The sequence below is a fragment of the Boleophthalmus pectinirostris genome, unplaced genomic scaffold (genome assembly GCF_026225935.1).
Source record: "Boleophthalmus pectinirostris isolate CB_2022bp ecotype Guang Dong unplaced genomic scaffold, ASM2622593v1 HiC_scaffold_9, whole genome shotgun sequence".
NCBI lineage: Eukaryota > Metazoa > Chordata > Actinopteri > Gobiiformes > Gobiidae > Boleophthalmus > Boleophthalmus pectinirostris.
This window is the reverse complement of record NW_026571541.1, coordinates 28,374,757-28,391,224: the sequence shown is the minus strand read 5'-3', so window position 1 is coordinate 28,391,224 and position 16,468 is coordinate 28,374,757. Positions and strand designations below refer to the sequence as shown.

At 40.8% G+C, this 16,468-nt stretch overlaps 1 protein-coding gene across 4 annotated transcripts in view; it reads left to right on the top strand.

The window, feature by feature from the left end:
- fndc3a (fibronectin type III domain containing 3A) overlaps positions 1 to 16,468 on the top strand; it is an 88,223-nt gene that overhangs the window by 10,239 nt on the left and 61,516 nt on the right. For all 4 annotated transcript variants that reach the window (XM_055166755.1, XM_055166753.1, XM_055166752.1 and 1 more), the window contains exon 3: positions 13,922 to 13,997. In XM_055166755.1, the coding sequence (XP_055022730.1) occupies positions 13,922 to 13,997 (76 nt within the window). The remainder of the gene's footprint in view (positions 1 to 13,921; positions 13,998 to 16,468) is intronic.

Below are 16,468 nucleotides of genomic sequence, written 5' to 3'. Positions count from 1 at the left end.
ACATCTGATTTATAAAGTTGATATAACATTAAATAATACACAAAATCTGACACAAAAATTTGAAAAACTAAATCATATCTGAAGGGGTGGTGCAAGAAACACAATGTTCATTTCATATAGACTTATTCAGAGTGAAGAGTATTGTTACTTCAATAAAATATTACTCAGGTAGGAGTAAAACTAGTATATGCTGCTAGAAAAGTACTCTGAAAAATACAATTGCTTTTTTTAGAGCCCGACCGATATATCGGCTGGCCGATATTATCGGCCAATATGGGACACCTGGAGACATATCGGCTATCGGCCGATATGCTTGCTGTTATGGGCCGATATTTCACGTGGGTATGTTATACCTCGTTATAAAGCTTAGACTCTCTACATTATGTTCATTTAATCCAATTTACAGACAGATAAATCCTAATATGTGGCTCCGCATCAGTATTTATCTGCGGTGTAATTTGTCTGTGTCCGTACTGTCCCCGAACCACCAGAGTGACGTCACTTCACTCGCGTGTGTTTGTTTACACCCGCAGCCGTGCGCAACACTGAGATTATTTTCTTTTTCGGACAATCGGTTTGAGTCTGGCTTAAAAGGACATTTATTAGTGCAGACTTGTGATGTGAGGAGGAGCCTGTATGAGCGGTGAGTGTTGGAAATACATCGACTTTGAAGCTAGTTTAGGTTTTGTTAGCGGTTAGCTGCTGTAGCTCCCGCACATAAACAGGCTGTTTTCTATTGGTCTATTGTAAAGTGATTACATTGGCCGTATATTTGCTACTGGACCTGCACTGATATGTAAATGAGCTGTGAATAGACATGTGAATGATCCACATTTATGCATATAATTAATTACCGCGGTGCGCAGCATTTACTGCTAAAGGCTAATAGCGATAGTTTACTAGCTAGGAGTTATGGGTCGGTCGCGATCGAAGCGGCTCTTAGAGCGAACAACGGGAGCATGTTTCTTATTGGGAGCCGTGTTTTCTCTTTTTCTCACTTTTTCTCTTCATGTCGCATGTAGACCCGTAGTTTGACAGCAGCAGCGGCTGAAAACGAAACTTTCAGAAATCTGCGTGTGCATAGGATAAAAAAAAGTGCATATTTGGCTGCAGTTCAGCATAAAATGAATAAACCAGGACTAATCTTGGGCTCGAGTGCAGGAGAGAGATAGAAACCGAGTCCCGACACTCAGTCCTGGTTCAGTTCTGGTTTAGTCCTGCTTGCAACAAAGCTTGGGAGCCGAAAGAGCCAGCTGCTTTAGTGAGCCGAGCCAAAAGAGCCGGTTCTCCAAAAAAAAAAAAAAAAAAACTGGAATACCCATCACTAGTAGCTAGAATGTGATGCAAAAATGCCATTAGGCCAATCTACTGTATGTAAATATGATGTAAAGAGTCAAAATAACAATAAATGTAGCCTAAATAAACCCAATTTAGAATCCACTAGAGCCAAACCTAAGTTTTTTAATCAATTCAAGATTTACAGTGAATTTTTACATCAATAAATATATCGGTGATTATATCGGCTATCGGCAGCTCCAACTCACATTATATCGGTTTCATATCGGCCACAACAAAATCCATATCGGTCGGGCTCTAGCTTTTTTAACTGAGTACTACCCTCCTCTGGTTGACTATTGCACAAGTATGAATGAATTATAAGATAAAAATCAACCACAAAGTAGGCAAAAAATTGAAATGCTACATGCTTTTTAATTTAACAGCTTTCTGAATATTAAACATCTTAAGAAAACTCAAACCCTAGTATATCTTTCAATGTACCTCCAAAACATTTTATTAGTTTATCGTTTTGCAGACAATACGTCACCTGCCTTTATTTGTGGACAGGAGAGACAATTTAATGTGCAGGTGCCAGTCCGTCATTTAGGGCTGTACATGAGAAAAGTGCATTCTCATCTTGTCTCGCGTCTTTGTAGTACTACTGCCTATAACCATTTTTGAAGCACTCTTTGAACGTGATTGTTAGTGCGCTTATGGCAGCTTTTGGTCGTAATGACATATCTCCCATTTCAAAGTCTGTCTGGAAATATGAATTCTATATCCACAATCATTTCTAGGGTGCCCCCGAGCAGAAGGGTTGTTGAAAAGACACTTTGTATTTTGGTTCAATCCATACTCTTTGGAGCTGAGAGACGTTTTGTGTGAAAGGAGCCTCAGGAGCTGTCCACCCAGGAGTGCATTGATTCATGTTTTATGTTTTTATATCAGCAAAGCAGGTAATGTTTTTGTCCCCATCGACTGGTTTGTTGTGCAGGGATTCATGGGTGTCTTTGATTGTTAACCATTGCGGGAGGGAGCCAGTTTAAAGGTCCTATATTATGCATTATTAAATAACCCTTTCAAACAAGAAACGTCACAGGAAAGTAGCTTAAATAGTCTAAGAGTGAAAAATAAGTAAAAAGTGTGCCAGTCAGATTTTTGTACATTCAAAATTTCACTGTAGAATTCGCAAGGAATTTGATTGTTAACCATTGCAGGAGGGAACCACTTTAAAGGTCCTATATTATGCATTATTAAATAGCCCTTACAATATACGAAACAGGAAACATCACAGCAAAAGGAGTTTGTATAGTGTAAGGCTACGTTCAGACTGCAGCCTGAAGTGACCCAAATCTGATTTTTTCACCCCATGCGACCTGTATCTGATCTTTTAATGACAGTCTGAATGACACAGATCTGATTTTTTCAAATGTGACCCAGGACACTTGGATATGTGCTCCTAAAACCGATACATATCCGATCTTTTGACATGTGACTTCAGTCTGAACGGCCAAGTCGCATTCATCCGATCTGTATGTCACAAATGTACACAAAAGTTCTTGGCTCTTGGCTGCGACTCTGCACCCACACGTTCCTTTCTACGGACGTTGCTGCCACTGCCCCACAAAACGCCATAGCCAACAACCTTGTCCTTGTCCTTTTCAATCTCCTCCTTAAAAATAAATACCGTATTTTCCGCACTATTAGGCGCTCTGGATGATAAGGCGTGCTGTCATAGACTGGTCTATTTTCGAACTTTTTTCACAAATAAACCGCACCGGACTTTAAACAAAACACAACAGTTGGATGGGTCAGTCTTTGTTTGGCGCGTTCACAGTGACTCTGGGCTTTGTTCAGTTGTGGCGTGTAGGGAGGGTGCTGTCTGGGACCGCTGGATTGTCGGCGTGTTCGCAGTGACTCAGTTTTTCAGTTGTGGCTTGAAGTGGCACATTGTACTCGCTTTTTCGGTTCATTCCTTTGTTCTGTTCCTCGTCGGCGTGGAGTGATGAGTGTGGCTGCGGGTGTTTTTCGCTGCGCGGTCGCTGTCTGCACCGTGCGTGCGCTGCGGGTGGTGCGGCTTTGTAGTTTACTGAAGTTGTGCTGGGACATCCGAGTGGATTCGTGTATAGGGCGCTCTGGATTGCGGGCTACACGGTTGTGTTTTGATGAGGTTGGAGGCTTAAGAACGCGCCCAATAGCCTGGAAAATACGGTAAGTTATACATGTTCTGGCTCCGGTACGACAGCAACTTTAAAAATCGCCAGGTGCTCATATTTAGGCTATTTCTGTAAACAATGAACACTTTTGTGGCGTTTAAAGTTCACACTGGAGATCACATACAAGTCACATTTAACTGGAAATGTGAACGACTTCGCCAAAAAAAAAAAAAAAACGGATTTCACAAAAAAATCCAAATTGAGCATTAAGCCCTGCAGTCTGAACGTAGCCTAATAGTAAAAAAAAAACAAGTAAAAAGTATTCCAATCACATTTTTATTCATTCAAAACTGACTGTTTAGAAGGCGTTTATTCATTCAAAACTGACTGTTGCCAGTAGAAGGCGCAATGACATTTGGAAGGGAAGCAATAATTTACACAAATTATTTCTGCTAGCTTCAAAGTTGGCATTTTGGATGTTGAAATGACCAGAAGAAAGTGTAAAATACAGAAGAGCTTTTCTTGAAATACCACATGATGTAAACTGGTGGAAGGCTTTTTATTTTTAAGTTTTACGAAGACCACATATGATTCAGCCTTTTTTTTTAATACATCTTTTTTAATTTTAGAAAGACCACATATGATTTAGTACAAGAATAAAGAATTTCTCATTTCATTATTATTTCTTATTAAAAACTAAAATAGCTTTTTAATATCCAACCCACACACATAAGCAAGACAGTTTACACAAAAATAGACCAAATTCTCCCTCAAAAGTCTGAACTGTGCTCCAAACCACACACTTTTATTGACAAAGGATTGGACCTGTTGATTTAAATATTCGCTAAATGGAGGCATAAAACAACTCAAGGTAAGTTTAAAAAGAGGAAATGGTGAAATACTGAAGGGTCATTTTAGCATAAATGACTCAAAGACTAATGGATCTGCGTGGAATCGTATCTCTGGATCCATTTTTTCCCCATTATTTCCAATTTTCCTGGAACTCCCGATGCCTTGGGGGGCGCTCTGCCAAATCTCCTTGTGTACAGAGCAGCTGAAGTACACTCTAATTTGTTTGGAGGATGGATGCTTGCGTCTCCGGAGGTGTGCAAACATCACAGAACCACTGGAGCTGAGACAGTGAAGAGGATCCACGGTGAAGGCTGACCCCCACGTCTGTGACCTTTACACGGGCAAGCCTCCCCCCCCTTTGTTCCCAGTTTCCTCGGCCCCTCCCCAATCGGGTATTAACGCTCTGCTGGACCAATTACCGTGAGTCAGAGAGGAGGCTGTTGTCTCGGGGTCATTACCTAAGATGATTCTGTTGCAGAGATGACTTTGGCCAGGCTATGATTCACCGCTTCCATCCATTTAATCCCCCCCAAATTTTCCGGTTTCTTGCCCTTCGGTACACAACAAGATGGGACGAGTGAATCAGTGTGTGTGTTTTTTGTCAAATTTCAAATCAGGCCAATCATGCTCACGTACATTGCAGGTGACGATGTGTTTATATTTCCTTCACACAAAGTCTACAGTGAATAAATTGGTTTCCTGACTTGAGTGGGCGGCTGTAAACATCTTACTGCAATATTTGGAGATTTTGGAGAATTTAATAGAATACTAAATGCTGACTGAAAAGTGAAGATTTTTTTATTTTTTTTCTAAATCTCAGGCTCTTGTACTTTTTGCTAGGGATTCATCTTCAGTTAGAAATTAAAAAGTGAATAGACATAATCTGTTGAAACCATAACCTTTTTAGAAGATTTTCAGCCTCACAGAGCTTTACTTCTACCATTTATAACCTCAATAATGAACGATTAGAGTGAAACACACCTGATGACCTGAAGATTTTAAGCCTGAATAAAGGTGTGACTTCATTTGTATGCACTTACCGAAATTATTCAATTACTTGGAGATTTGGAAGAATTTTAACAGAATACTAAATATGACTGAAAAGTGTGGATATTTTTTGTAAAGTGGTTCTTATTTTGTACTCAGCTCTTAATTCCAGCTTTGGCGTAGTTGAAATTGAAATTTAAAGTCTCTAGGCTCTTAGTGTACTTTTTGCTGGGGATTAATTTTCTTTTAGAAGTGAAGATGTGAATAGGCTTATCTTCAGAAGAAGCCTCACAGACTTCTACCTCAACTATTGTATCCTCAGTAATAAACATATGCCTATCAAAATTATTCACTGTGTTGACCACCAGTCTGTAGCCACCAGTCATGCAGTTTCAGACAAAATGGGCTAATGGAAACCAGCAGAGTAATTATGCATGGATGTTGGGTTGACAGCTGTGTGTGTTTGGTTTTATTTTGAAGACAATAGTGAGATCCGACAGTGAGATGTTCCGTTCACGGCTGTGGTTGCGTTGTGGGCTGCTCCTCTATTGTGTCTCTCAGTCACTTTTATCAGACATTTTGTTTTCACTGCTCGTGAAATAACAGCACTTGGCTGAGAGTAAGTGCATAATTGGAGTGTTTTGCTGGTGGCTCTGTGGCTGCGTGGGTCGTAGATAGTGAGAGCTCATGTGCCGGCCGCAGACACAGGAGACGGGGCCTTGGACTTGTGCCTCTTGGAAGTTGCCAGAGCGTTTTAGACGTGGAGGCAAATATGCTGCCCACTCGGCTGGTCCCTGTCAGCCTGTGAATCACCAATGAGGGGCGAGCCCACTTTCTGTCCCCTATTGTCGGAGGTGGACCGCGGGTGAGTCAGCAGCACTTGGCCCAGATGACGATTACTTCATTAGAGGCTGACGGCTTTATAATGCAGACAATGCAAAGAGAGCTATGGGCCATCAACATATGACATTGCAGAAGCATAATCAATTTCTATTTGTCTGACGGTGAAAGTGCTGTCCAGATTTAAAATGAAGAAAGATTAGAATAATAATGATGTACAGGGTGCAAGTTCAACAATTCTGGCAAAAGATACTGTATATACAGTTACAAAACGTCTAACTGGAATTGTGATTCGATTTACAATTTAGGTTTGAAAATCAGCGGTTTGTTGCTAATGCTTACTGTAAACATTTCCAGAAGCCTTAAAGCCACCATACTATTTTATTTTTGTCACCAGTAGATGGCACCTGTGAAATCTGTTAAGGCTCATTTATGCTTCACGTTCAAAACACATATGAATACACATGGAGGCTTCTGTCGCCATCCTCTGTGTTGTACTGCCTGATATTTGGTCCAACTCCTCAGAACATGTGGAATTTTGGCAACGGAGATGTACCACTAGGGACAGTAGTGAACACAGCTCAACAGTACTAGAGCCTTTTATAAAAGCAACTAGAATAGAATAGCTGTCACATACTGAAAAAGCACAGGCTTCTAGATTTTAGCAACATGGTCAAACTCAAAAGGACTTGTCTAATTTATAAGGTTCTACACTCCCTGGCACCACCACCATTAAATAATTACATTAAACGTAAAGACATTTCAATAAGAACCACACGAGCCACCACCAGGGGTGACTTGGTCATACCCCAGAGACGGACCACCTTTGGTCAGAATGTGTTATCTGTACAAGGTGGAAATCTGTGGAACAGTCTTCCACTGACCCTGAAAGAAAGCCCCACATACAGTTCTTTTAAAGCTCAAACAAAAACTTGGTTATGGTCAAATCAAACATGTACACATGTATAACTGCACTGTGATTTTAATTGTTTTTCTATGTGCAATGAATGGGAACTGTGCAATGTATGGGAACTGTGTAATAATGGGAACTGTGCAATAATGGGAACTGTGCAATGAATGGGAACTGTGCAATGAATGGAACTATATAATGAGTGGAGTGTGCAATATTTTAGTGTCTGGCCCCTGTGACCCCAGCCCTTGGGACAACGGATGGAAATTAGCCTTAGGCTACAATCCGGTGTGTTTACATTCATGTTGTCATGTTTGTTCATTAACATGCTCTGTCCCAATCAAATAAATAAATAAATAAATAAAATAAATAAGCAGCTAAACAAATGTAATGCTTCCCTCACCTTGTCTTGCCTTGGCTCTGTCTCAACAAACATTCAACATAAACCAAAGATGTTCATTTTGTCTTCTTATGTACTTTAACTTTAAAATGCAATGCCATATACGAAATCCAATGCAAATCATGCATGGAGGAAACAGACCGGGCATTCCACATTCGAAAAAAGGAACACCAAAAGGAATGTGAAAAGGAAACATCAGGGAGACTCACCAGAACACAAAAAGACAAAGCAGAACAGGAAAACCTAAAATCCGCCATATCAGACCACTGTAAAAGAAATAATCACATTATGGATTGGGACGGGGCTCGGGTCATTGGATCGGAAAACAGCAAGTTCAAAAGCTGGATCAGGGAGGACAGTGAAATCAGGAAACGAGGCACGGACAGAATTGGCTGTGATGACGGAGCGTTCCTCCTTTCACACACCTGGGACACCCTCCTCCGGAGAAAACCGGGCGGCTGGAGGCATGGTCAGTCTGAGCGACCTGCCAGGTCCATCAGGCTGACCACGCCTACAGGAAGTAACAACAGCTGATACATGACACGTCACCACCAACACCGGGGACAGTTCTGAAGATGGCTTGCAGCGAGCAGCCGAAACATGTCAACAAGAGAAATACACTTTACTGTATTGTCTTTAAAAAGAACTGTGATAGAAATTTAGATTGTGGAAAGATGTCTCTCATTCTGTCTTTGTGTAAATGAATGTGATTTCTACCTGAAACCCAGACCAGTCATTAACATGTGTAAAGGTTCATCAGACACAACTGTCTCCTCCTTCAGGAAGCCCTTTGTTTTCCTCAACTGTATGTTAATTTAGCACCAGCCTCTGAAACCAAAGTCACTCTGCCTTGATATGTATGTAACTTGTATTTCTGTGTAAGTACTCAGAGCACAAATGCTCTGGGGCAGATACTGAGCAGATACTGGGGCAGATACTGGGGGAGATATCCAACATCTAAAAACTGCACTGGGTGTCTCCATGTTTATTTGTTGCTCCATTTTGTCTGTTTTGACTTTTAGACATCTAGTGCCTTCAACAGAACACAGCCTTGACATTAGAAATGTTTTGAAGTATAAAAACTGTTGACGATTACTATGCTTGGAAGGCATGAATCTTGTTGCATATGGAAGTGGAGCAAGTCTCAACCTGGCCTTTGTTCAGACTCACCTGTGCTCTCTGGTCTTCTTCTGTTAGGCCAAAGCTGGACAACTATTAGAAAGGAGCAATGTAGTAATGGTGATATGTGAGAATACAACAGGAGCGGGTCAGCAAATCTAATACTGATGGTCACTTTAAAGGTGTATCTTTAGGAAGCTAGGGCCGTAAGCGTAGACTAAGCATCAAAAAATGAATGCATGTGAATACTCGCAATGTGCCAGAGGAGTTGTGAATACAAATATCTACTTCCTTCTAAAACAGGTGGGGTAAAATTGGGTAATGCAGCTTTAACATTGGGGGAAGCCTGAAATATGGAAATATGATCTGCTAAAGTAATACTTAAATACACACATTTTGAAATATGTTTGTAGAAACAACAGGTTTAGCCTTTTTTACGCAATAAGACAGGATATTTTGTTTGTTAACTATTGCTGCCTTTGCAATTTGCTGTTTATTCAGATTATGTTTTTGAAATAATCGAACCCTAAACCTACCATTGCTCTTCTTCATAAACAGACTGGGGACTAGCACTCCATGAAAGTTGGTTAATTCATTTGCACCTTAAGTTGAATTAACCAAAGAACTGGAATCTTAAGAAGTCATTATATTCAAATGTGCCCTTTTCATGTTCATTGTGACATGTCGTCTTGAGTAAAAATGAGTTTCCACATGAGTTTCCATCGCACTTGTGGTTTCTAGGGAATGGCGGAGAGCGGATTATCAAATTGCCCCGTTGCATTGCCCCACTGTAAGCCCATGATGTCAGCCGCGGGGAGATTGCGTTTGTTCGGATGCGAGCCTGATTTTCCCAGTGTCATTTAGCCCTGGTTTCCTGTTTTACCCACGGCTTGCTATGTCACATTAATGCAAGTAAACAATTAAGAGGAACAAATAGTGAGAAAGCCCGAGGATGAGTCACCAAATAGTAGAGAAACGTCAGCAGTGCACAGGCCAGGGTCATAAACGCGCACGCCGAGCACCTGTCTGATGTGAAGGTGTGGATCGATCCTCATTCCCATTACATACAACCACATAAAGTAGCAGCTTGACATATTATTAAACCCGGAACATACAACACTGTGTAAATCACTCCGGATCTCGCTGACTTTTTCCGTTCATGCTTTCTCCATCCGCTCGCCGCTATAAAGATTTTCCCCGTTGTCAACCGTGTAAGTTAGCACACAACAAAGATTAGTCATCCTTGCAAAAATCGCCCAGCTTTATTTCAAACTCCCAATTCCTCAGTCAAGGGTAAAATACAAGCGCAGTCGCAGCATTTCTCTACTTTATATGAAGATATGCGAATTGAAGTGTACGTAGCGGTACATTCTGTCATGCTGCTATTATTGTAAGAAAAGACATCATCGATCTTACTTTGCAGTCACCGCTGTAATGTCAATAAAATACCCACGCTTGTAGGATTAATGTTATTTGCTTATACTGACAGCTGATATCTTTCACTGTTTAAACTGTTTTTCACAGCTGTATCGCTCTCTGTAGCCGTTTCCATATTTGTGCCAAGTTAAATTCTTGAGATCTCAGCTCATATGGACATTTATTGATAGTTCAGACCTGGTTTCAGAACATTTTGTCCTAGTTATTCTGATTCTGTTCTTGTTCAGTCTCAATTTAGCACGGCCGCTTTTCGATTATGAGTTGGCCCAAAGCGTAAGAGTTAATTTGTTTAAACTACCTCAATTCTTATAACTGTGTATACTTTAAAAAGGTGTAAATCAATTTGCTTAGCCTCCATGTGTTGACGGTTGGCCAGAGTACTGTTCTCACCTCATGTGTCAGTGCTGTTAGTAGTGCTATAAAAGTGGCTCTGACTAAAATGAACTGTGGCTATTTGATTAGAGAAGCCGGCTTCCATTCCTTGCGCAGCGGTGTCAGTGACGCAGAGTATCCTCGGACTTGGCACGCGCTGATGGACTAATCAGCGCTGTCGCTTTAAGGAAGGATCCATTTAGGATAAATGGGGACAGATGTTACAGAGGCAAGCGAAGAGGAGACGCGTGCACTGTTTACTGGGCGCCTCTGCAAATACCCACTCTGTTTTGACTGTCTACAGGCTGCTTTGTGATCTCTCCAAAACTGTAGCGAAACTCGAGGCTGCAATTGAACTCCTACCACCTCATCTCCTCTGGCATCGATCGGAGTATTGGAGAAGGCGTGCGGCATGTCGTGTGAATGGGAGAGAGAGAGAGGGAGAGTGAGTGAGTGAGTGAGGAGGAGGAGGGCGAGCGGGGAGGGAGAGGCACTGTAGCGTAGTCGTATATGTCAGCTTCAGTAGCTGCGTGGGTCGCTCTAGCTTTCTCACGCCATTGTTGTTGTTGTGAAAAAAAAAGCCAGAACAAAGGAGTCCCCACGCTATGGAACCTTTTATACATTTGCCGGCTTCAGCTGTGCTATGATCACACCCTGACGGAATGCTATTGAAACTAAGCATATTATGGGGCACAGCGGGCGCTAACTGAGCTGGCACGCAGTCAGCGGCAGAGGCAGCGTGCAGAACTGAGCCTCCAGCCCAACTCTCATTTTGATTTTTGTCTCGCTTTTTTGGCTCCTGTCTTTCTCGGGGCTCATCCTCCCTTCCATCTTCCGGAGTTGCCACCGCTGATAAGGTTTCTGTGCCCTGCTCCCCCCCGAAGCTCTGGCAGCGACATCTCCGTGGCTTATTTGTTGAAGGAGTTGCTGTGGCGACTGGCGGAGGGGAGGCAGGAGCGAAGGAGCCGCGTGCTGCAGGGAGAGACACACGGAGCAGATGAGGCTAAGCAAACATGAGAGCCACGCCACGCTTCCAGTAAGGGAGGAGGATCAGCCCTTTTCAACAGCTCTCTCCACTCTGCGTCTCTCCCCCCGCTTTGTGGATTTGTGCCGGGGAGAAGGAAAGAGCAGCTCAGCCAGATGTGCTAGCAGTGCAGGTCATGTGATTCCCCCATGAGGGTGGTGAAGGGTCTGCTGGACCCCACAACATCATCATCGCTCTCCTTTTCTCTGTGACCGCAACAGAAGCATCGCCTGAATGAGACAAAGCAATGCGGGCAACAGTAAGTAACAGTTTCGTTGAGGAGGCATTACCCCCCCAAATACCCACCCTCGTCCCTTACCCAGAATCACAATAATGGCATAACTTTTTGTTTTATGGACTTGATTTTTTTATTATAAATGTGATCAACGAGACAGAGACGGAGATATCCAAACTTGAGCTGACTGCCTTTATCGATATGTTTACCTGTCTTTTGTTCTCACAAAGGAAGTTTAATCTCAAAGTGGTTTGTGTTGGCTATTTGTCTTTGCTGTTCAATTATAGAAGGCAATTGTTGCGTTTGGGTGCAGTTTTATCTACAGCCAGTAATGAACCAAGGAAGAAAGAGAATGCTATGACAGCTCTTAGTCAGTCAGGATGTTTACCAGGGCTCATTATGCAAACAAATACTTAACTTTTACTGTTGATTGTGATTCAAATCTGCATTGCGAGGCGCAGAGTCGTGTGTACAATTGCTCGATTACAAAGTCCAGTTTCATCAAAAATAGGAAATTAGAAATATCTGCTGTAGCTCCATACAATCTGCCCTTTTTGCTCAGTGTAGTTCCAAGATGCGAAATGGTCCAGTCAGTAATAGCTTTTTAGAACACCACTTTTTCTTCGCTTCTATCAGACCCTAGCGCGTGCCCCCATCCCCCTGTCATTAGCTTACCTCCTCCTCCTGCTGCTCCCCCCTTCCTCCTCCTCCTCCTCACCCCCCTCTGCTGCGTAGCCAGAGCTCCGGTGCTGACGCGGCCGGCTCCCTCCTCGTGTGGGTGTACGTCGAGCGCACGAGGCCAGTCTGAGGGCTTCCTTGCTTTGCACACTCACTCGAGCCGGGGAGGAGGAGGATGGAGGTGCTGATGATTTCCGTGCTCCAAGAGAGTCAGAGCCACGGCCCTCTGCCCACCGCTGACTGTAGATTCTATGACAGCGACTACCATAAGAGCGAGGTAAAGCGTGAGGGGTCCGCAGAGGTGTTGTTATTGGTTTGGGTTAGTCTAGAGTTGACGAATACTATGGTCGTGATGTGGAATGGTTTGTGGAGGGTTTGGTTGAATCTGCTGGTTTCTGAACACATTTTTTTATTGTTCTTAGGGCTGAAAAATTTGGGAAAAATATCAAATTGCAATGTTTCCGATGTGTTGTATGTGATTTGTTTTAAGAAAAGGGTTCTGTTTGAAATTCACATTTTTAGTTTGTCAGAAGAATTTACAAAAAGACTGAAATCTTGACTGACAAACTAATACAAGAATCACATTTTAGATCATGTTTCTACAGATCTGAAGTACAGGGTTGGACATTTAAGATATTATGTTGTTTGTAGAGGAAATTATAGTAAAAATTGCAGCAACTTTTCACAATTATTGTATTAATATCCTTATGAAAGTGCTCATCCAAAGCTATCAGATATATCTTACTATGTACATTCATTCCTTCATTTTGTTCCAGTCTTGTAGTTCTTTTGATTGTAGACCTTGTTCAGCAAATTAGCACAGGCCTCATGAATCAGGAGTAGGTCCAAAGCTTTGTATTTTTAGAGTTCTTTTAGGGTATTTTGTGGATCTTGAAAAATAGCACATCTATGTCTAGAAAAGAGACTTACTTACTTGTCATAAAGTGGAAATGGTGTTTTTTCACTTGGGAGATAGAGCTATGAAAGTGTCATTGTATGTATTTGATTGAAACTTCTTGACAATTTATGCCAGAAGACTTGTGTTTGAGCTGAAAAAGTATGTTCCTCTTATTTTTTGAGCAATCACTAAATGTAGTAATGATTGTAAAAGGATCGTCCTGTGCATTTAGCAGATTTTGTATTGCAAAGGGAAGCATGACGTTACAATGAAGACGAGGACTACTGCATTGTAGAACTGGGCGATTTATTGATTGATCATGATTTTCATTTGTATTTTTTTCCTATTAAAAACAAATAAATCTAGCTTTTACCAGTAAAGGTCATGAACATGCACAAGGCAGAACAAGACAGAAAAAACACAACATCGTTTAAACAACAAATGAATGCTACCCACTGCAGTGACATTTACCACAAAGAAAATTCCAAATTCTTCAGAACTGCAAGGTTTTACTTCAGAGGAATGGCTGCAGACCTGTTGATTAAATGGCTCCAAGCTGATCATTGAACATCTGAAACAATAGGAACGCAATTTGATTAATTGGCCAGTATTACTGCATCGCACAGCTGTTCTGTACAAACAACACTTTTAAAAGCTGAAACCTACAGAAAAGAGGAAATAGTTAAATGAAATGTATTATGTGCTCGATAGTGATGAGATTTGTTTTCTCCACAGGTAATCCTGGTGCAAGTAAACCCAGGCGAATCCTTCACCATACGACGAGAAGATGGTCAGTTTCAGTGTATCCCAGGTAAGAACACAGTTTTATCCTTTATATCTTGTGTATTTGTGTGTGTGTTTGTGTGTGTGCTCCTGTTCATGTCCTAGAGCTTTTACTGTTTGGAACAATAGCAAAGAACGCTCTAGTATCTTTTAGTCAGGGTTGCCACACACCTTTCCTTCCATAAATAGTAGTATTTATTCTGTAACTGTAGAAGGCAAATACCCTCTGTTTTTTGTTACTATAAACACACCTAAAATAGGAATGAAAACCCAGTGGCCTGTCTTACGTTTTTTTCAGTAAGCTTTTTTGTCTGGGTCTGAGTGCTGGTGAAGTCAGTTGTTTTGGGGGTGAGCTTCTGAATCTCTCCCAGTTGTCAGGGGGCCAAATGATAAGCTATCATGTCAGAGCAACCAAAGCAATGAAAACAGCCTGCTTTTGGAAGTTAATGGCTCCACTATTTTTTCTTAGAGCATGTTCAAAAAAAAAAAAAACACCACAGAAATACTGGCAAGCCACTGGCTGTGCTAACTTCATGAATATTGCCTTTATTTAAAGTCAAAGGCTTCGCCAGTGTTCTGCACTCTGGATATGTGATGAGAAAAACTGCATTATGGAGATTAGTTACCACATAGCTGGTTTAGCTCTGCATTGCCTTTGAATTTTTAATCTTTGAATTTTTCAAAAAGTCTATGGGAAAAATGAATTTAAAATTTACCGAGTACCCATGAAAGAAAATATTTGGCTTTCAAATTACCACCAGATCTAAGTTTATATAACAGGACTATTCTAGGTCTAACCTAGGATTAAACCAGGTCTTAAAGTGGACCATTGTAGTTCCAAAAAATTATCCAAATGAGGATTTAAAAAAATGGATGAACTAAACTCTAAATTAAGCAAACCCACATACTAAAGAGTATTTTAAGTTTCACTTGAACAAACTCACGTGCCATAGGGCTGCTCAAAAAATCAATTAAATCAATTAATCGAATAACAAATCAGTTTGTTTGGATGAAAGTAGATTTTTATTTTCCCCTCTTTCTTGCATTGAACACTGGACACTCATTACTTACAGGACCAAAGTTTAACACAGCGCTGACTGCTTTGAAATCAGTGATGTCACATTAAATGTTGTTTTTTTTCTCATTCATAAAAGATTTACCCAGTGGCCAATGGGTTAAATATAATCACTGAATACGATCTTTTCAGTTTTCACCATTTTCTATTTTTAGTAGAGAGGGGTAAAAATCAAAAATCAAATTGAAGATCAAATGTTTGGAGAAATTGGCACTATCATCCAGCCCTAACGCACCACCAGTGGTTCACGTAATACACTTAGATCTTATACATACTTCCCATCTTTCTAGTTTAAAAATTGGCTTATGCAGCTTTAAATACTGAGCCCAGATGTTTGTTTTGCCACTCAGTTCAAAGGTTAACGGCATGTTTTCGTGATGATGATGTAAGTCGATTTCCTCAATACTCTGTCAACCCAAATGAAGCTCTAGTTTAGGATGTCTGTTCCTTCCTCATGCAGTTGGACATGGCATTTGGCCTAGTTGTATCTTTCCAAGAAAATATTCAGATTAGTCTGACGCAAACCACAGAATAACACAGTAAGAAAAAAAAAAAACATACTTTCTCGTCTTAGCGTAATATGTCTGGTATGATAAAGAGTAGTCAACAAGAGATGCTTTCTTACACTATCCTGAACTCACCGTAAAATTAACCGAAAACAGCCAGGCAGCCAGGTCATGGTGATCTTTAATGATATTTGAGGTAGAGTCTAAGGACATTGTTAATCAGTCATTATTTTCAATGTTTTAACTTTAAGCCGACACAGACTGATGAGTGTGGCGCAAAGGACAACACAGATTGATTAATGGGATCATTTAAATGAGTAAACTTTACTTTAATGGAGAGAATTTCAACTTCAATTCTTATTTATTTGTCGTGGGTACAGGGTTGTGTACTTTTTTCGGCAGCCAATGTTTTCAACACTAATTTCCTTCGGGAGAAATAAAGCAATCGTGAGTCTCAAATAGCCTGCCTGAACATCAATACAAAAGCATATACAACAGCCTATGTAGTTAAAGTTTGTAACAATAACATGTCACTCAACAGTAGGGGTGTAAATAAATTAATCCACTCAGTGATATATCGGGATACTTCAGTGCACAATCCTCAAATCAAATCAAAATGCATCCGAATCACAAAAATTCAGTAGTTACATTCACTGGTCTCATGGTTTAAAAATGTAAATGTAATAAATTATATCTCATACAATTTTGTTCTTGTGAAGGTGTAGTTGACTATATTATCAAAAGTAATTATTGTTTTAGTATTGGGATAGATCGAATCGTGACATGCATATCATGATATTGATGATATTGTATTGTCAGATAGGGATGTAACAATAACCAAAATATCCTGATATTGTATCATCAAAAGTCTCACAATAATCTCCTGGACCATCACAACACATCGAATTACAAGTCTCT